General features: G+C 41.6%; 2 protein-coding genes across 2 annotated transcripts; both read left to right on the forward strand.

Annotated features, from left to right (window-relative positions):
- Positions 1-12,362: 12,362 nt before the first annotated feature.
- LOC135713037 (uncharacterized) lies at positions 12,363-13,592 on the forward strand. The gene has a single exon (XM_065236111.1). It carries the CDS (start codon positions 12,363-12,365, stop codon positions 13,590-13,592), a length of 1,230 nt encoding a protein of 409 aa, XP_065092183.1.
- Positions 13,593-19,975: 6,383 nt separating this feature from the next.
- On the forward strand, positions 19,976-21,363 carry LOC135713038 (uncharacterized). Its single transcript, XM_065236113.1, has 2 exons — positions 19,976-20,313; positions 21,028-21,363. The coding sequence occupies exons 1-2, from the start codon at positions 20,008-20,010 to the stop codon at positions 21,361-21,363; spliced, it is 642 nt and encodes a 213-aa protein (XP_065092185.1). The 5' UTR covers positions 19,976-20,007.
- The last annotated feature ends 256 nt before the right edge of the window (positions 21,364-21,619 follow it).

A 21,619-nucleotide genomic window follows, 5' to 3' on the forward strand; every position in this document is an offset into this window, starting at 1 on the left:
TCCTTCGATCTTCGACATAGTAGTTGAGCATACAATTTCCTTTTAGAGTATTGGATTTCATGATGTGTGCTCGACCAACAACCTACAATAGGTCACTTGAAACGTGTTTTTGTCGTGTAAGACCGTGTAATTTAAGTTTGCTACAGTTCATCATCTAAATTTAAATCAATGCTCAAGACTTTCGACAGCTGCGGTACTATCTCTCCTTCATCATTTTCTCACAAAATTAGAAGTTATCTGTGGATCAGCAAAACTGAAATCCAACCCAAATCCAACCCATGCCACGGTGCTCACAGTTGCAGAATTTCATATGCCGATCCTAAAAATAGGACATCGAAGACGCAGTCCACAACGAACACCAATAGACCGTCAACAACGTGCATCAGTATTTGTGAAACCATTGGGGAAGCCAATTTGCGATCTTCATTCACCTCTTGCTCTCTGCTGGACGGAGACCCATTCAACAAAACATCCATGTAAAACACTGTGTTGGACGGTTGGGTATATTTATGAATACCGGTAGAGGTACACAAACACGGTCCGTTTATTTACCGAAAGTCGAAAAACACGGATCACACGCGAGCATCTGTTGGTTTAGATCTGCTGACTGGATGCCACCAACTGTTTGGGTGATCTCGGCTTGGGATGGCCGAGCACAGAACACCTCTGGTTCATTCATGTTGCCATCATTTGCGATCGTTCAGGGGGCATACGGTCGGCATGTCTCATGGTCTTGTCTTGTTTCTTTTTTTTTTTTTTTTTCAAGCGCGCCAATGACTTTGAGAAGAGATTTCCGAACTAACGGCTAGGGAAATAGAAAAAAGGGAATTGACCAATGGTATAGCAATGAACTTGTCACTTGTTTATATTTCTCATCGATTCAGTGTGAAATGTGTCCATTTTCTGGATTGATGGGTAGCATTTGAAAGGTGAAACTCTGTGATATTTTTAAGGTCGGTCAATCCTTGAAATACTAAACGGTATCATTATATCAACTATACTGAGCATTTAAATGCATAGCGGTTATAAATCATGAAAATCCCGAGAAGTTAAGCTGAGTTCAAGTGACAGGGCGGTAAGCCTCAATCAAACTGTCTCCCATTACAATTTTAAAATTTACTTCAAGATCCTTCCCCCCAAAGAAACTAATCCCGAAGGTCGCACTTGAAAATTTCTTCAAGAACGCACTCGTTCCTTCCTCGGATCAAACAAATCCCACCTTCACTTGTTGACATGCCACTCCCAGTCGACGAATCGCACACAGCTTGTTCACAAGCAGAATTTAATAAAGCACAATTAAAAATAATTTATTTACCCTGTACACTCAATAAGAGCGCCCATCCGAAGCGGAAGCAGTGCGACCGACCGCAGTCTGCGTACTTTTTTTTCCCTCCCCTCTAGAAGCTAAATAATAAAGGAAGACACCGAGACCTTTTCTCAGCCGACCACCATCTTCACCGGTTGGCTGCATACAATAATACGGTGGGGATCAGCAGCGAGGAAAATCTTTTCCTATCCCCCCTACTAGCTTCCTCCCCCTTCTCGGCACCGTATTTGCGTTTGAATTCATTTGTGATCCATAAATCACTTTTCTGGCGTTCTTCCCACTACCGACTCTGACTGTAGTGACTGGTTGGCTGTTGACCGGTTTCACTAAGATCTCGTTTGCTTCTGCCACTTCCCGCCTTACGACGGAGACGACGACGACGACGACGTCGGGGAAATTCTTGTTTAATGGACTATCTACCCACCCACCGACCAACATACGGGCGGAGGAGCATCTGCATGGATTGTACTATCGCCGTCGTCCATTGCCGTTGGCGAGAACGCTGTTTCATCAGTTAATGGTCAAATGGATTCCAGTGAAAGCGCGAGAGTGTATTCAAGATAATTGTTGATCAATCTGGTCTTTCGTTGAAAGATCTGAGGGAGAACATCAGATAATCAATACGATCGTGAACCAACATTTGACCGATCTTGTAATAAGGTCCCACGTCAAACGACGAATAGATCAGACTGGACCTTCTTTGATTTGCATAAAATTTTGCATAATTGCTTGCTATGGGAAATCGTTCCCAGTTTTTTACTAAAATTCGGCCAAGATGTCTACTGTATTTTTTCAAATAGCGTTTTTGTCATTGTTCAATAAATTGCAGCACGGAAACGTCACCTTTGATTGGAATAATATGTGAGACAAAGTTGTTGTGAAAATAAAGTCTTTCTAGGAAAAACTAAACACGGTAAATTTTTTTTTAGAACTTTGAGTACAAATTCAAAAATAAAAAAGTTAATTTCTTAAATATCTCAAAGTTTTCCAGGTCAACATTTATATTTTTTTTTCAAAAAAGCTCATGAAAAATGAAAAACTTTGACAATATTGAAAAATTTGAACTCTTAAAAATTTATTAAAATCATGCAGCGTGATCTTTTGCTCAATATTTTACCTTTTTTTAAATGTTAACACAGGAAACATATAAAACGCATTCTAATAAAAAGTTCCAAAACTTTACCAAGAAGATATATTTCTACAAATTTGTCAATTTTCAAGTGTCCAAGGTTTTCAATATTTTAAAAGTTTTTCATTTTTCATGAGCTTTTTTTGAAAAAAAAATATATTATAAATGTTGACCGAGGACATTTTAAGACACATAAGCTTATACAGGAGTTACTCAAAATAACTAGGATAGGCAATTTTTTGGTCAACTTTGGAGTGTTGTAACTTCGTCAAATATGATCCGATTTTAAATCTTCTAAGAGCATTTAACTGGAAAACTAATATTGTTCTACGATGTAGCCACGAAAATAATACTGGTCACCGGATACCAGAGATATTCCGGGTTTCCGGAGGGCTTGTCTAACTTGCTAAATTTTTGGTGAAATTTTACATATAATATTGGTTTAATATATATATTTTTAGTAAATACAACGAAAGAAGAACCATTTGTTAAGCGAATCATATGCCAAGAATTAAAATCGGCATATAATCATCCGAGATATGGCCATTTCCCTGTAATCAGTTCTGGTGAAGGGTTCTGAATACGGCCAGATCATTTAATCACTCAAAACATGCCGAGCGACAGCTCTTTCTTCATGGTTTCTCGTCAATAGACTTTCGATAAACTTTAAATGCATCATTGAGCACATTGGCCACTCTCGGAACATCCAGTATGCCCCCGGGGGAACCTGGAGCAGAGGACAATTGCATTTTTACACCAAAACATGCCGTGCGACAGCTCATTCTTCATGGTTTTTCAAGAATAGGTTTTCCATAAACTTCAAATGAATCAATGACCACATTGGCCGCTCTTGGAATCACGGGATACCCCCGAGGGATCCTGTAGCAGGGGTCAATTGCGTTTTTACACCAATACATGCCGTGCGACAGCTTTTTCTGCAAGCATTTTCATGAATAGGCTTTTGATAGACTTTAAATGGATCATTGACCACATTGGCCGTTTTCGGGACCTCTGGTATTCCCCCGGGGGGAACCTGGAGCAGAGGACAATTGCATTTTTACACTAAAACATGCCGTGCGACAGCTCATTCTTCATGGTTTTTCATGAATAGGCATTCATTAAACTTCAAATGGATCAGTGACCACATTGTTTGCTCTCGGAACCACTGGGATGCCCCGAGAGAACCTGTAGCAGGGGACAATTTCGTTTTAACTCAAAAACGTGCCGTGCGACAGCTCTTTCTTCATGGATTTTCATGAACATTCTTTCTATAGACTTAAAGTGAATCATTCACCACAATGGCCGTTCTTGGAACCACTGGATACCCCCGGGGAACCTGGGGCAGGGGACAATTTCGTTTTTACTCAAAAACATGCCGTGCGACAGCTCATTCTTCATGGATTTTCATGAATATGCTTTTTATAGAATTGAAGTGTATAATTGACCACATTGACCTTTCCTGGGATGACCACATTGACTGGAATGCCCTGGAGGGAACCTGTAGTGCGGAACACGACGAGGACTTTACACACCTGCCATGGACTGCACAGTTGCCAGATTTAAATATAATTTAGCCACTTTGGTCGACGTTGTAAGCTCGTATTCAAAGCGTTTTTCCTCCTCCATCGTCGTTGAAAACGCTTGAACATCTTCTGATCCAAGAATGGTACAACATTCCACTAGAAGCCATCCAAAAACTTTATGAATCAATTCCCAGACGAATTCAAGCTGTTATTGAAGCAAATGGTGGTTCAACATCATATTAGACGGTTCCATTATAACATTTTCCTACAATTCTAAATGGCATTCTTAATTTATAAATAATAAATTATTAATAATTCATAACTTTGCAAATAGCAAATAGCTTTGGAACCCAGATTAAAAGCGCAACTTTTCAAATAAGAATGGTTTATTCGCACTGTCACTATTGTTTATTTGAAATGCAGGAAATGGCACTAACTGATGGTCACTAGCGAGCACAAAAGTGCTGGCGAACATCTCCAGAGCTGACGTCGACTGTCATTTTGTTCATTAAAGAGTTGTTGTTGTGCTCTTGCTACACCTTACATTAATACAAGAGAGATACTTTTATTGGTCTACAACCAGAGTTTAAAGACCTAACCACTACTAGTAGTCAATGGTCCATTTCAAGACTTCAGATAGTTCGAGCTGTCGAACGGCATTGTGAAGTGAAAATACAATTTTCATCTTACATACTCCTGGGGCATCTGCTGGTTCCAGAATGAGCTCCCCAATGGCATCGTTTTGTGTATAAATGCAATTGCATCCTACTACAGGTTCCCCCAAGGGCATTCCAGTGAGTCCGGAAAGGTTAATGTGATCCACTTAATGATCCACTTCAATTCTATAGAAAGCATATTCATGAAAATCCATGAAGAAAGAGCTGTCGCACGGCATGTTTTTGGGTAAAAACGCAATTGTACCCTGCTACAGGTTCCCCCGGGGGTATCCAGTGACTCTGAGAGCGGCCAATGTGGTCAATGATTCACTTTAAGTCTATAGAAAGAATTTTCATGAAAATCCATGAAGAAAGAGCCGTCGCACGGCATGTTTTTGGGTAAAAACGCAATTGTCCCCTGCTACAGGTTCCCCCGGGGGTATCCCGTGATTTCGAGAGCTTCCAATGTGGTCACTGATCCATTTGAAGTTTAATGAATGCTTATTCATGCAAAATCATGAAGAATGAACTGTCGCATGGCATGTTTTGGTGTAAAAAATGCAATTGTCCTCTGCTCCAGGGGCATACTGGATGTTCCGAGAGTGGCCAATGTGGTCAATGATGTATTTAAAGTTTATCGAAAGTCTATTGATGAGAAACCATGAAGAAAGAGCTGTGTTTTGAGTGATTAAATGATCTGCCCGTATTCAGAACCCTTCACCGGAACCGATTCCAGGGAAATGGCCATATCTCGGATGATTATATGCCGATTTAAATTCTTGGCAAATGATTCGCTTTAGAAATGGTTCTTCTTTCGTTGTATCTACTAAAAATATATATATTACACCAATATCATATGAAAAATTTCACCAAAAATTTAGCAAGTTAGACAAGCCCTCCGGAAACCAGAATATCTCCGGTATCCGGTGACCAGGATTATTTTCGTGGCTACAGCGTAGAACAATATTAGTTTTCCAGTCAAATGCTTTTAGAAGATTTAAAATCGGATCATATTTGACGAAGTTACAATAATCCAAAGTTGACAAAAAATTGCCTATCCTAGTTATATTGAGTAACCCCTGTACCTCAGACGTAATTTAAATCAGAAGTGATGTTTATTCAATTTATTAAATACTGACAATTACGCCATTTTGATAAAAACTTCATGATTCAAAATGGTCAAATTTTAGCAAAAATGTGAATGATTGCCCAAAACAAACAATTACGCAAAGTTGTTCCTGGGGGAATTTCGAAGGACTTCCTCGAATTTCTCTGGACTTCCCTGAAATTATCTTCTCGAAGTTCGCACAATTTTTCTGGAATTCATAGAACTGCGAAATTCTCAAAATTACCCTGATGCCCACGGAATTTCCCTTAACTGACGTGGGCCATCAAAACTTCCTCTAAGTACCAAGGCTGCAAAATGCGTGTCGATTCATGGTTGACATAGTTTGATATCAACAATGCAATGATCAATCGTTATGATTCAGCCACAATTCGAAATGTATCCCAAGCAACACACATGTTCTATTACAGTTTATATCACCTTTGTATCACTCAGCCGGCGCCGGTGGTGTAGTGGTAAGCGTGACTGCTTTCTAACACCCCAATGGGTCTGGGTTCAATCCCAGCCGAGGTCGGTGGGATTTTTCTGAGGCATAAAAATCTCTGGTCACGTCTTCCTTCGGAAGGGAGGTAAAACCGTTGGTCCTGGCCCATGTGTGTTGAATGGGTGCGATATCCTACGCAGGTGTGAAAGCTGCCTTCCTGCACATTCGGTTGCCGTCAATGGATGGCAATCGATGTCCGTCGGTGATTGGCACTAAATTGCGGAACAGAGACCGACTTTAAATAAAAGAAAGAAGACCTTTGTATCACTGGTTTTGGTTGCATAGCAGTTTACTCAACATAATTCTATAAATTGTTGTTACTTGGGATCCCAAGCAACATTGCTAGCTTTATCGAGGTTTTAAAGCATTCTACAAGTCTAAATCATTGTTTACAGAACCCTCATAAAATCAGAAATGTTACTTGGGATGGCTATCTTCTTTCATTTAGAACAGATAGAAACCCGATTGGACCTGACCTGACCAGGCATGACTGGTTCTCGGCATTTGGATACCAAATTTTAAGATTGAGCCACTATTTTTTTTTTTTTTTCCTTTGGTTTGTTTTTTCCGTCGATCTTGTTTTCCGTGCTGAGCACCAATGCTACCGACGTGCCAGGAAGGCAGCTCCCACACCTGGACCCTACCTATCGACCCATCAACTCATGAACCGGGGACCAACGGCTTTACTTCCCTTCCGAAGGAAGGCGTGATCAGAGATGTTATGCCTCAGAACATCCCGGCGGCGCCGACTGGGATTGAACCCAGGCCTGCTGGGGTGAGAGGTAATCACGCTTACCGCTACACCACCGGCGCCGTTGAGCCACTATTTGAAAGGTATGACTATCAAATTTTAAAAGAAACAGATAGGGATTCGATTGGACCTGTGGTTGACCAGCCGGGACATGAGCAGTGGTTTACCATTTTCTTGGTGATTCCGGATATCCAAAGGACCGTTTTCTGGCCACTCGGTAGTAGAATCAATATGGTGTTGACATATTTCCTTTATGCTTGTGATTTTATGAAATTTAGATTAAATCGTGTATCTCTTGGTCTACTTTCAGGAATTGACCATTTTGCTGGTGAATCCGAATGTCTTGAAGACCGTTTCCTGACTACCCGGCAGTAGAATCGATTTGGTGATGGCATATTTCCTGTATGCTCATGATTGTATGCTATTAAGAGAAAATCGCGGATTTCTAAGTCGACTTTCAGGAATTTACCATTTTCCCGTTAAATCCGAATTTCAGCAGAGCCACCTCTCGCGGGTTTTTTCGTTCCAACTGGCCAACCACATGTTCACTCGGCTCCCTGGCTGTTCCGTTTGAAATTTAAAAGTCATAGCTTTCAAAAAGAGGTTCAATCTTAAAATTTGTTAACCGAATTGCCGAGAACCAGTAATGTAAACATGAATCAACACGCTTTTTGCTTGGGACTTTTCCGGGTTTTTCCATTACGGCTGGCCAACCATAGGTTCAATCGGATTTCTGCCTAATATAAATGAAAGTAGATACCAAGTAAAGTAGAAGCCATACCTTTCGAATGAAGGCCGAATCATAATGATTGATCATTGAATTGCCGATAACCAGCAATGACAACATGCATCGACACGCATTTTGCAGACTTGGGGTTTAAAATAATCAACGTCAATTATCAGACTTAAAGTGGTCATTTTATACGATAGATGAGGAGATGAAAGTATAAGAGTTGATAGTTCCGTTAGAGTACGACAGTGTAAAAATTGTATATAGAGAGTAGAAAGCGAGCAAATGTCAATTTTGAGGAACGCACGAATCGGATTGTTCATCTCCTTGGAACCTCCCTTAGCTCAGTCGGTAAAGGCGCAGCTACAAAGCAAGACCATGCTGGAGGTGACTGCGTTCGATTCCCGGTCCTGTCTAGGAATTTTTCGGATTGGAAAATTTCTCGGTTTCCCTGGGCATAAAAGTTATGGTTGGACTTGCCACACAATTATACCAATGCAAAAATGGTACAGGCATCGAAAGCTCTCAATTGATAACTGTGGAAGTGCATCTAGTGGAACACTAAGTTGAGAGCACGCAATAAGGTAATATGCGATATGCAATAAGCTTGAAATGCGAAGAAGAAGAAGAAGAAGAAGAAGAAGAAGACGAAGAAGAAGAAGAAGAAGAAGAAGAAGAAGAAGAAGAAGAAGAAGAAGATATCCTCTAACAAACTCCCCTGTTGGGGAGGGATGGTGAGGGGTATTACTCCCCGCCAGCACTGGCACTGGTCTTCCCTAAATTTCCATAATTTTTCTCAAGGATCATTTCTGAAGTCTCCGTTCTTTTTAAAATTTTAGGAAGTTCCTGAAGATTCAAATATTTCTTTTTTTTTTGTTGATTTTAATGGAACCACCCTGTGATTTTCTGTGCTTCCCTGAAGTACTCGGAGCTTCTCTTAAATTCTTCCAAACTATCCTGATGCTCTTGGTACTATCCTAAGAATTCCTTAACTTCCTTAATAATCCCAGAAATTCTGTGAGGTTCTCAAAATATTTCTAAACTTTTCTAAATATCGCTGAAGCTCTTTAGATTTCTTAAAAAATTGAGAATCTCCCAAAAATTTTCGCAGTTTTTAAGAAATTATTGGAACTAAAATAATCTTTCCTGAGGTTCCCCCAAATTTAGAATCAGCTCTGAAGCTTACGGCAAGTCATTTAAAATGCTCGCGCATTTTTCCAATTTTTTCCTGAAGTTCTCGGAGTTTTGTTGAAGATCTCTGGACTTCTAAAAAGTTGTCAAAGTTTCCGATAAATTTCATGACTTCCCTAAAGTAATATGCACTTTTTTTGAAATAGTTTGAACTTAACCCACTATTTTTCAGAAATTAAAACGAAATAGAGCAGTTCCTCGCCAACTGATGAATCGATAATAGTTTTTCCACTCCGAATTCCATGAAACTTTGCAATGAACCAAGCATGTGCCGGAATTCAGCCATTTTGATTCACCTCTATTTTTTTGAAAAATGGCATACGGGTCATTCCAGCTCAAGTGGGTACAGAATTTAAAAAAGTTGTGGTCGATGTCACCGATTTCAGCCAAACTTGGCCAAAACGCTTATTTTGGCATTCTGACCAAACGCCTCTTTTGATTTTGCTCGACAGTGCCTAGATCCTTCTGGGCTACAAACCTGGATTTTCGAGATTTAAAAAAAATTCAACTTTTAGAAGAGATTACTCCACAACCAAATAAGCTATTCGTGATCTGACAACATCAATTTGAAGGTTTTTTTTTAATACGAATTCTTATAAGCGTACCCACATTTTGTTTTTGTTTTAGTAACTACAGGAAACGGTTGGAGGCGAACCAGCCTAAGGCTGAAAGCCTCCTAAATAAAGTTAAATAATAATACAGGAAACAGGCTGATTACCGGCAGGTATCCAAATTGTCAAAAAATGGCCTATTTTCACTATGGGCGGGATTTATTATTTCTTAATATTTTGGTCTCAAATTTTACCATACTTTGAAAAAGTCTTCTACTAGATGTGTTTTCAAGGGAAAATGATTTCGATAAATAGTTTTTGAGATATGACCAGATAAGTGAGTGGTAGTTTTGAGCTTTTCTGGTAGAAAATCAAAGCTATTTTTTTTATTGAATTCCTTCACGCCGATAGCACAATAATATTTTTATGTTATGTTCACAGGTTCAACGTTTATTTTTCTTTATAACTATAATAAAAAAAAAAGCATTCTTGCTCGTGAGACTGTATCCCATAGGAACGAATTTTTCCCTTTTAGGACCACAATATAATTTAATTCTAAAGTAATTCAATGAGCTAGTGCGTTTGCGGATCGGGAGGTGCAAGAGGAAGTGGAAGCCGTCAAAACTGTACGGTGATCAACCCGTCCACCAGATTCCAGCTCGATGTCCCTGCTGTTGATTCCTTGCAGATGTACAAAAACAAAGGCGTAACCCGATCGATGATGAATGAAATTACCACCTGTTAAATTACTCCCGACTAAAGTAACTCAGAATTTGAACGGGCGAGAATTCCATTCCACCCTAGGAGCAACATGCTCGGGTCAGTTTTTAATCAAATCAAATCTTCAGTAATGAGCAAGGCCTTACAGTTGACCGATCGGTAGACCACCCATCGTTCTGGGGTCCCTTGATACGAGCTGATGATGCAGAGATGCATCAGTAAAATTACCGGATCTGGTGAAGGGGATATGCTTGACATCGGACTCGTGGAATATGATGTAATTGCATTTTTAACTGCAATGATCCGTTCCTATAAATCCTATACTATTGCACTAAGGCAATCGTACTCCGATCCAGATCTGATGGAATATGTGGGGTTAATGCCTATTGACTTCCCCCAGCACTACTGTGGATATCCCATCGTAGCCAATATCAATTGGAACCAATGGCTGCGAACGTGCATAAACTGACGTTCATTGTCTCCAGGTTTGTTTTTGATTTTCATGATCACGGGATCCAACCAGTTTGCACCATAGTTAGCTTTTGAGGTAACTAGTTTCAGCCGTCTTGACTGCCGTATCGACAAGACTCGCTCGACCGACCATGGTGTGAATGAACTAGATTGAAGTCAATTCCAAATAGAAGCTGTTCTGGCTGAAATCACTGGAAATTTTACTGTGAATCGGATGAGACGGACTAAGTTTTGCTACATTTAGAGAGATTCACGGTTCAGAGAATACTTACAAAAAATTCTTAAATTCTTGATTGAATCGTTGGTTTACCAGTTTTATATATGACAACAAATTCAATTTTGAGTAAACAAAGTATTCAACCGAGTAGTCAACCTTAGCAACGATGTGCAAAACGTCAACACTCAACAGTGATGCCACTTTATATTATATCATGTATGTGTGTCCTACTCAAGGTCCTACTAGTCAAAGTGTTTCCTATCGTGCCGAACTGTATACCATCATAGAGATAACTCTAAGACTAGAAGGTCCCGAAATAACGTGCTCAACTTTTTGGCTCAGCTCTAGTACTCTCTTCGGTCCCAAGCTAATCAATTCACCCCTCGAAACATAGGAAAATCCACTAACTCCTCATTTTATCTGTCAAACTTTCATAGCGAATCAAAACAAACATTGCGTAGTACTAGAATTTTGACTAGAATGGGGTGCGTTTGTTTGTCATTATTTTTAGTACGTATTTGACAACCGAACTAGCGAGTCTGGCCATGATTTTGTCGGATGAGCTGGGGGATACCTCAATACCCCTAAAGAACCCAGCAGTCTTTGAAGCAGTTTTAAGCCTTTCATGGTAATTATCAACTGGAAAATTAAAAAAAAAATCAGCGATCAGTTTTTACCAGTTATTGCTTATCAAAATACCCGGACGTGTGAATTTTTGCTGCGTGTTGTTCTTCCACTGATTTATCAATTTTTAATTTAATGCTGTAATGCTTGTAAAGTGTCGCGAAGCTTTAAAATCAATGTTGAAAAGTGCAAAACAAAAACACGTGTGGGTTCTTTAAGGGTATTGAAGTAAATGCATATTCGTAATCTGCATTAAAAATGGAACCCAAACCCAAAATTTCATCAATTTTGGTACACTGGAACTATTTTAAATAAGTACGATTACGTTTACAAAAATCACCTTATTAGCGCCCCTCGGTGTCACTTTGTATGGGAGCGAGCTGTCAGTTTGTTAGTTTAGTGTCAAACAGTGAAGTTGTTATTTTGCTTTAAATCTTGATTTAAAAATCGAGATGAAAGTGTGTGGGTTCGAAAAAAATATTGCTGTGCTCAGAAAACGAAGCTCTTTCAGATGATGTATAAAAAACGATACCTTTTTCAAAATTAAAGAACCCAATTGTATGCAAGATGAGTGAGATTCAAAGCTCTTGACGGGTAGCATGAGGCTTGTGGGGCTCGAAGCAGACGGTTGCCAATATGAATGTTTCGTTCTATTCTGCAAAGTTTGAAGAAGCAAACAAAGATAAAAGTTTAGTTCATTTCGAGGAATCTATCGTCATTTGTTGCTAGACCGTCTAGCAGTATAGTTCGTTCGTTCGTTCGCTTCGCTATCGAGTTTTTTTGTAGTTAGTTTTATTGCTACGTTCGCGTCGTGAAAGTGCCTTCTTTCTCAAGTCTTATTGCACTTGCCAATAAACAAAGCATGGTACGCAAGCGTACTACTGCTCCTGCATCGGAGGGCCCTAGCAAGAAGGCCCAAACGGATCCCAGCGCTGCTTCGGATGACGCAGCAAATCGGCTGCTACAGAGCAACCAATTCTCGGTGCTCGGAGTAGAAAATGGCGGTGGTGTAATTGTTGTAATTGCGAAAAAGGAGCGGATTCCCCCGCTGTTTACCCCGATGAAGGACGTCGCCCAGCTTAGGGATGAGCTGGCAAAACGCAAATTGTTCCCGCGATTCATAATCTGTAGCGTTGGAACAAAGATCATGTGCTCCAGCCTACAGCAGTACAAGTCGGTCGGTGACCTGCTGAAGAACAGCACAGTGGAGTTTTACACTCACGATTTGCCTTCGATGAAACCATTGAAGGTTGTTTTACGAGGTCTGCCGTCGCACGAAGCGGCTACCGTAAAAGATGAGCTGGTGAGGCTCGGATTGACACCAGAGGCAGTCCACCCAATGAATCGACGGCCTATGCCCAATACCAACTATCGTGACCAACTGTTTCTGGTCCACCTCACGAAGGGCTCCACCACCCTTGCTGCGCTCAAGAGCAACATACGTGACCTGTTTCAGGTCATTATCGACTGGGAATACTACAAGCCGCAACACCGTGATGTGACCCAATGCACAAGTTGCCTCTCCTTCGGTCATGGCACGAAGAACTGTCATATGAAACCACGCTACGACAAGTGTGCTATGGCCCACTCGACGGCGACCTGTGCTCAAGCTGATGACACCGACCCGAAGTGCGTGAGTTGCGGCGGAACTCACCGTGCCACTACTCGGGACTGTCCCAAGCGAACGGAATTCATCACCATGAGGAAGAAGGTGGCTACTAGCAACCAGCCAGGCCGGCATCGAAATAAACGTCCACCACCAGCCATCACGGACGAACAATACCCGGAAATCCATCCTCGTCGTCTGGTCCCAAATCTTCCACCGCTACCTCTCAACAACAGTCAACGAGCCACCCCCTCAGCTCAGCATCGCTTCACTGCTGCTACAGCTCTGCCAAATCAAGCTTCTGCCTCGGCGCCTGGACTATCGTATGCCCGTGTTGCCTCAGGTGACTCAGTTGACGAATCTCCGTTAACATCAGAGGAACTAGTAACGCTGGTTGCAGAGGTGATCGTCATTCTGTGCACCTGCAAGACTCGATCTGAACAGCTTCATGCTGCCTTGGCACTCGTCACCAAGTATGGACCGTGAAGCTATAAAAATTGCAAATTGGAACGCTTGCTCACTGACGAACAAGCATAGAGAGCTACTCGATTTCCTCAACACCAAGGAGGTCGACATTGCTTTCATCACCGAGAAGCATCTGAAGCCCGAACTGAACGTATTCCTTCCCGACTTCCGGCTCGTCAGACTTGATCGCACCTGCTCTGGAGGTGGAGGAGTGGCCATCGCTGCAAGACGGAACATCAGTTGCCGGCTGCTACCAAACTTCCAGCTGAAAACAATTCAAGCCATCGGAGTGGAGGTGAGCACATCACTTGGCCCAATCACCATCATCGCGGCCTACTGCCCCAAGCAAACCAACATCAGGGGCGGGTCGTCAGTGGCCCTCCGGAAAGACATCATCAAACTCACCCGGAGGAGCGGGAACTTTATCATCGCTGGCGATCAGAACGCAAAACAACAAGCTTGGGGCAACAGTCGGAGCAATAGAAACGGCATCATCCTCAATGAAGACCTGCAAGAGGGCCACTATACCATCTTGGCCCCGGACTCTCCCACCCGGTTGAGTCGGTCTGGGGTCCATGCGACCATCGACATCTTCGTAAGCAACATGGGACACAACGTCTCGCAACCTGTGGCATTCCAGGAGCTGAGCTCGGACCACTACCCGGTGGTGGCCGAAGTTGGATCCTCGGTAAACCGATTCGAAGCTACCTGGCGCAACTACCATTGAGTCAACTGGGCGCAATATCAACACTGCGTCGACACAACCATCGACTACGATGTCCAACCGGGGACGTCCGAAGATGTTGACCGGTGTCTACAAACCATCGAGGAGGCGATTTCCCGGGCCAGGGAACAACACGTGCCAGTATCCAGACAGGTGAGTAACACTCTGAACCTTGACAGCCCTACCAAAGATCTCATTAGACTCCGTAACACCATTCGTAGGTAGTACCTAGGCCTGCCTAACTTGAAGACCAATTGTAATCGATTAACAAAGATCATTCAGGCCAGGATGGTGGATCTCAGAAATAACGATTTTTCTAGTAAGATCCGCTCTCTCCCAGATTGTGCTAAGCCGTTTTGGAAACTTACAAAAATTCTTAAAAAAAAGCCTAGGCCCATTCCACCACTGACCCCACTGGATCGTCCCGGCGACCCAGTGGTTCATCTGATAACTCCTGAAGAGAAGGCTGTCGCGATAGGTCAACACTTCGTCAGCTCCCATAATTTCGGAAAAAAAAACATCGTCGCCCTCATGAATCTGAGGTTGCTGAAAATGCAACCAATCTTCTTCAGATTCCTAACATTTTTCCAGAGGAATCCGAGATTACGGCTGACGAACTGATGGCCTATGGTTTCAACAACATCCTGAATCTGGAACTCAAACACTTGAGTTCCAGATTCTACAACCATCTGGCACTGATTTCTAGTGACTTCCCCTCGTGTTGGAAGTCAGCTAAAATCATACCCATCCGGAAACCTGGGAAGGATCCGTCCTCTCCTTCACGTTATCGACCAATCAGCCTTCTCTCAGGGTTATCATAACTGTTCGAAAGAGCACTGTACCCTCGTCTCCTAACATCTGCCGATGAAAACAACTTGTTACTCGAGGAACAGTTTGGTTTTCGGAAAGATCGTCCACCAGCTGACTCGAGTAACAAACATTCTCAGACGGAACAAGTCTGTTTCGAAAACATCTGCCATGGCGTTGTTGGACGTTGAAAAAGCGTTCGACAATGTCTGGCGTTCAAATTGCAGCAGTACGGTCTTCCAATCTTCCTAGTGAAGATCATAAACAACTATCTATCAAACAGGACGTTCCGAGTCTCTCTGAATGGCATCACATCGGATGCTTTCAACATCGGTGCGGGGGTTCCACAAAGAAGCATCCTTGGCCCCATCCTATTCAACCTGTTCACCTCCGATATGCCGGCTCTCCCTGATGGTGGATGGTTGTCTCTGTTCGCAGATGACACATCCATCGTCTACAAGGGTAGGGTCATCGGAGCTCTGACTGCCAAACTTCAGAAAGGCCTGGACGTCCTGTCTGAATATTTCAACAGCTGGAAGATCCGTAACAACGCGGCAAAGACCCAGGTCATTATCTTTCCACACTCTAAATCTCCTAGACTTGTTCCGTCGGAGAATAACAAGATCTTCCTGAACGGCACAGTGGTGGAATGGTCCAAAGAGGTCGTGTACCTCGGGCTAACACTAGACAGCAAGCTTCTTTTCAGAGAGCACGTTGAAAAACCAAAAACGAAGTGCAACATCTTGATAAGATCGTTGTATCCACTCATCAACAGGAAGTTAATCCTGTCCCTGAAAAATAAGCTTGCTGTCTACAAACAAATCATCCTTCCTGTAATCGAGTACGGTATGCCAATCTGGGAGAGTTGCGCAAAATGCCATCACCTTAAACTCCAAAGGATCCAGAACAAGATCCTTAGGATGGTCCTAAACAGTCCCCCGCAGACTAGAAATTCTGAGATCCACCTCCTGGCTGGAATTCAGACATTAGAAGAACGGAGAGTATTCATCCTGGAAAGGTTCAGAGACACCCGTCTGAGATCAAATCATCAGATCATACGTGATCTAGCACGTTAGGTTAAGTTATACTCGTAGTTAGGTAGGTTATCACTTTTTTCAATTCAAATAAAACACATCCCCAAAGGGATATCCTGTAAACTAGTTGAAAAACGCAAATATTAAATTAGAATATCAAATTAAACAAAGCTGAAGAGCCAAGTAGGCTAATCAATTAAAATGATAAATCAATGTACTACCATAATCAACAGAAATAAACATAATTTTACTACTAAAGAGGAATCTATCATTTGATGTTCACCCAAGCAACCATAGGCACGTTATTTCGCCTTTTTGGCTATATGCAGGCCTCATAAGAACATACAAACACTGATATAGTCCAGCTGTGCCTATGGTTACTTGGGCAGTTTATAGTCATGAGTACGTGCGTGCGTGCAAAGAATCATTACCAACATAGGAGAAAATTCGGTAAGATCCTTCCATTGGATTATTTTATGATTCTTAAATAATGTACAAATATTTACACATTACACACAACTACACATAGTAACTCGGAGCGTTTGGTACGGTATGTCCACGCATCCTTCCACCCCTGTAGATTCAAGAAATGTTCCCATTCATTTCCAAGAATCATCTTTGCGGCAAAAACAACGCAATAGGCCTGGCCGTATTGATGTTTATATCATATCTCAGATATGCTGTAAGCTGGGGGCAAGACAGCTATCGATCATGCGTAAAACCGAAGTTAATTTTGAGTAACTCTGAGTAACCTGATTGTTATATTGAAAATTACGTTGAAACCGATGCTGTCAAGCAAAGTTAGTTGACGTGCTTTCTTGGAATTTCTGTGTAGGGACTTTTGGGGTGGTTCGATAGGTTCGGATTAGGCTAAATTAATTCAATAAATTCAATTCTTAGAGCAATATAGTTTGTGGCACTGCTACCATCTCTCCTGTTAGCGTTGAATTCAATCTTCTGTAATTTTTTTAATTGGACCGCTAAAATGCCTAAAATGTTCTTTTTTTTTAATTTATTCAGTTTCTGATATTTATTCACCATTAAATACATCCAGTCAAACTTCACAATTGCTTGTTTTAATTCATTGCTAGAGGCAATACATCTGGCAACGATTTTTCAATGATACATTTACGATTGCTGGCAAAGCGCTAAAGTTGAAAAAGTGGTTTGCTTCCGCTGGCGAAGCTGGCCAGAGCTGACCTAATCTGGCCTAGAATCAGCAGCTAATATACCACAATCATCAGTCAAGGACCAATTCTATTGACCACGAACGAAGTTTCAAGCTCAGGTTCTACCTCAGCTAACCGAAAAGGAGCATTCCCCATTTGGAACGGGTCACTCCAGTCAATCCTGTATCGTCCTAGGCCGTGTCAATCCTCATCAACGCACTATGAGCAAAAATGGGTCCAAAATTACCCAAAATTCAATATCTAAACAGCACGCTGAATTCCGGCCATGAAAAATGACTTTTCCGAAGGGAAATTGTCCGGGGAATCGATTGCACGTGGTCCCATAGACCAGAGAGCCTTGTAGGTATGTGTTTTGGACCATTTTACCCCATTTTCATCTACGTTTTGGAGGAAATGTTTTTTCACAGCTCTATTTTTCGTAAAACATAAGCACTTTATGCATGGTTTTAGAATACCATGTCTTTAAACAACAGTTCATGGGATATTAGGGGAATACGGGGCACACTGTATAGGGGAGTAAGGGGTCAATGTGAAAATATAATCAATGTTTTTTAATACAAAATCAATTTTTTTAAATATCATAATATTTTTTTCTGAAAAAAAAAATTAATTAACTTTCATTTGGTATTTTGAGCTCCGCCTTCGGCCAAACAGTTCAAAAGTTATAAATTTTTGAAAATTATCGAAAAAAAATTTTTTTTTACCGCCCTAATATATAAATAGTCACCCTAATGACAAAATATAAAATATGGGTCTGATATGTTGCGATAAGGAACAAAACTACCAATTTTTACAAAATTCTGAGAACCACTATATCGTTTTGATGTATACAGACAAAAAAAGTGAAAACTCTTTTAAAACAGATAACAGTAAATTAAAACTTATTTAACCCCAATTAACCTTAAAAGTTCGAAAAAAAATCTTATTATTGCATGCAACCTTTGGGGTCATTCAAACAATAGCATCGTTCAACATTTTTATGAATTAAAATAAATTTAGCGAGGGTTCGCTTGTACCCCTTACTCCCCTATAAAGTGTACCCCGAATTCCCCTAATATCTCATGAACTGTTGTTTAAAGACATAGTATTCTAAAACCAGGCATAAAGTGCTTATGTTTTACGAAAAATAGAGCTGTGAAAAAACATTTCCTCCAAAAAGTAGGTGAAAATGGGGTAAAATGGTCCAAAACACATAATTACAAGGCTCTCTGGTCTATGGGACCACGTGCAATCGATCGGAATTCAGCGTGCTACTGAAATATTGAATTTTGGGTAATTTTGGACCCATTTTTGCCCATAGTGCAACGAGGGAAGGCGTCTGAAAGGCATCCAAGCCCCGTAAAACCGTCGTGCAGTCAAACCACCACAGTAGCATTTCGTTTGTCCACAATTCGATTTGTTAAAACAAGCGATTCGATCTGTCAAATGTGCTTCAAACGAAATATGCTCTTCTTTCCTTTATTTAACGTCGGTCTCTGTTCCGCAATCTAGTGCCAATCACCGACGGACATCGATTGCCATCCATTGACGACAATCGAATGTGCAAGAAGGCAGCTTCCACACCTGCGTAGGATATCGCACCCATTCACAACACACATGGGCCGGGACCAACGGATTTACTTCCCTTCCGAAGGAAGACGTGACCAGAGATTTTTATGCCTCAGAAAAATCCAACTAACCTCGGCTGGGATTGAACCCAGACCCATTGGGGCGTTAGAAAGCAGTCACGCTTACCACTACACCACCGGCTCCGGCTAACGAAATATGCTGTCATACGATATTTCTTTGATCAGAAAATCGAGACTACTTTGTTCATTTTTGAGGAACTAAATAAAGCTAAATAATAATAATAACATTTTTGAGGAAATATGAGTAACTCAAATTGTGCAGCTGTCTTGCCCCCAGGCTGTAAACATCAATTAGACAAGAGTTGGTTGGAAATGCTAACATGAAGCTTTAGTGTGATAATTTATTAGCTAGAGAATGATATTTTAGGAGAGGGTAGGTAGATAGTTCCGTTAGAGTACGGCAGTATGAAAATTGAATAGAAGTTGAAAATGAGCGAAGGGCCATTAATGCGACAGTATTTTAAAGATAGACGCACATCTTTTGCCTAACCCGTACGATGTACGCGGAGACTTGAAGTATGTCTCCAAGTCTACAGGCAAAAACATGAAAAAGAAAAAATGATTAGACCTCATCTAACCTAATCATTTTCCAGGATGCTTTCTCGTACTGGCTGCGTTTGTATTAGATTATATTAGATTAGATTATCGCATACCAAAATACCCCCACGAGATCTGGTTTAAACACATTCAATGCAAAAATGAAGGTCAAGGTATAGGATATGCACAAGGACATTCCGCGAGACCGATCGACTTACAGCCGATAAGCTGTAAGGAAAACCATCAATATCACCAAGCCGGATGGAAGCTTCCTCCGGATTACGAAAACCGTTAAGAGCCACGTACAATGCTTCCGGATCTGATCTGTTACGGCAAAATGACTACTAAACAGTCTAAATAATCCATCTGAGAGGCTCACTCAGAATCGAACTAAAACGGAACATTCAAATCAGCAGCAGGCCGCGGTTTTTTATTTGACAGATACAAATTTTATTGTGTAGAAATCTGTTTCGATCGAATTCGCAATAAATTACTCGTACAACTTCAAAATTTAAAATGGATCGTGAAGCGAAAAAATTGGAGCTCTATCTGTTGTTGTGTCAATCGGCAACGGCTTTGCTCGTTTCGTTGATAAACACGACTCGCAACAGCAGTCCCGAGATCCAGACTGCTATCAAAGGCCGAATGCTGCAGTTGGTGAAAACTTTGTGGGAATTCGTACGGGACTCGGCGGATGAACTGGAAGACCTCGAAAATACGCTGGAGCCCAGCCATGCAGCAACGGATCTGCACTCTGCTCCTCGGCGTATCTGGCATCCCAGCCCACCTCCTCAACCTCAGCCTCAGCCTCAGCCGACAACGGTGAGTTGTTTTGGGTGAACACATTACTCCAAACCCTTCTTTTGTAACGCGGTCTTAATTTCTTCAATTCAATGTAACCCCAATGATGGTTTGCTTTTTCAAACCAGCATTGGGGCTAAATTAAGCCTGTCTAGGTTGACAATCAATAAAATTAATACATTAGATGGATGAATCATTTTGCCCCGTGACCCATCTTGGCCCACCATACCCCACATTAAATTTAAATAAATTTTATCTTATTTCATTTTTCTATTGTAAAGACACCAGTTTCATCAAACTTGGTTTGAAATGCAAATCATAAAAAAAATGAAATTAAGACCGCCGTAAAAAAATTATTGCTTGTATACAATATCGTATCCATACATGTACCGTAGAATCCCGTTAGTTTGGATAGCGAAAATCACAATTACACGTCGCTCATTTAGATTTTGTTTAACTGGCACGCTTACAGAGGTGCCCAATGGCGTTAATCACCAGTGTGGGGTTACCAGTTAAACAAGTTCTATATGAGTGCCGTTTAATTGTGATTTTAGATGTTCAAACTACGGTGTACATATTTGGTATTTACAGTGACCGGTGGCAATTCCACTATTTGGAAAAACTTTTTCGCTGCCTCACCATTAAATGGCATTAGAATAGTGATGCATATCCTTATCAAATAATTCAATTATCATAACAAACCCATTAACTGACATTCATGGCTTCCATTTGCAGCCCACCGTCATTCCGCGCCTTCCGCACCATTCGACCTTCATCGACCAACGACCGGCAACCCGTTTCCCCGTGATTCAACGCCTTCTGCTGGTGCTGGCTCGCGTACCGAACGAGGAAATTTTCGCCCAAGCAGCACACCCATTCGCCGATGATCCCGCCTTCCGGCAGCGACTGCAGCATGAAATGTACCAACTCCGTAGGATGCTGGGCGAAGACGACCCATCGCTGCACTTTGGCGAACAAACGCTGCTGCACCGATTGGATCGAATGGAGACGAGCATGAGGCAAATAATGCAACAGTTGGACGCGTTGACTGCTTCACCGCAAGAGGGATGAAGCGTTTGCAGCGTTTGAATCTCTTTGGCGATGGTGCTGGCACGGTGCGGGGGTTATGTGAAGCATTAGCTCGATGGTTCGAGTAGAAGCTGACATGGTTGACGTCCGGGTTGATCAGTTTACGACTGAATTACAACAGGTGGTAATCAAGTTGAAAGAAGGAATAGACGCGTTCACATTGAAAACTGACCCGACTACAGAAGAGTGCCATAGTGTGATTCGAAATTATTTTCTCTGGTTGAATTAATAACTTCTG

Source organism: Ochlerotatus camptorhynchus, unplaced genomic scaffold, assembly GCF_037179485.1.
Source record: "Ochlerotatus camptorhynchus isolate MF236.1 unplaced genomic scaffold, CSIRO-AGI_Acam_v1.1 ptg000530l, whole genome shotgun sequence".
Lineage (NCBI taxonomy): Eukaryota > Metazoa > Arthropoda > Insecta > Diptera > Culicidae > Ochlerotatus > Ochlerotatus camptorhynchus.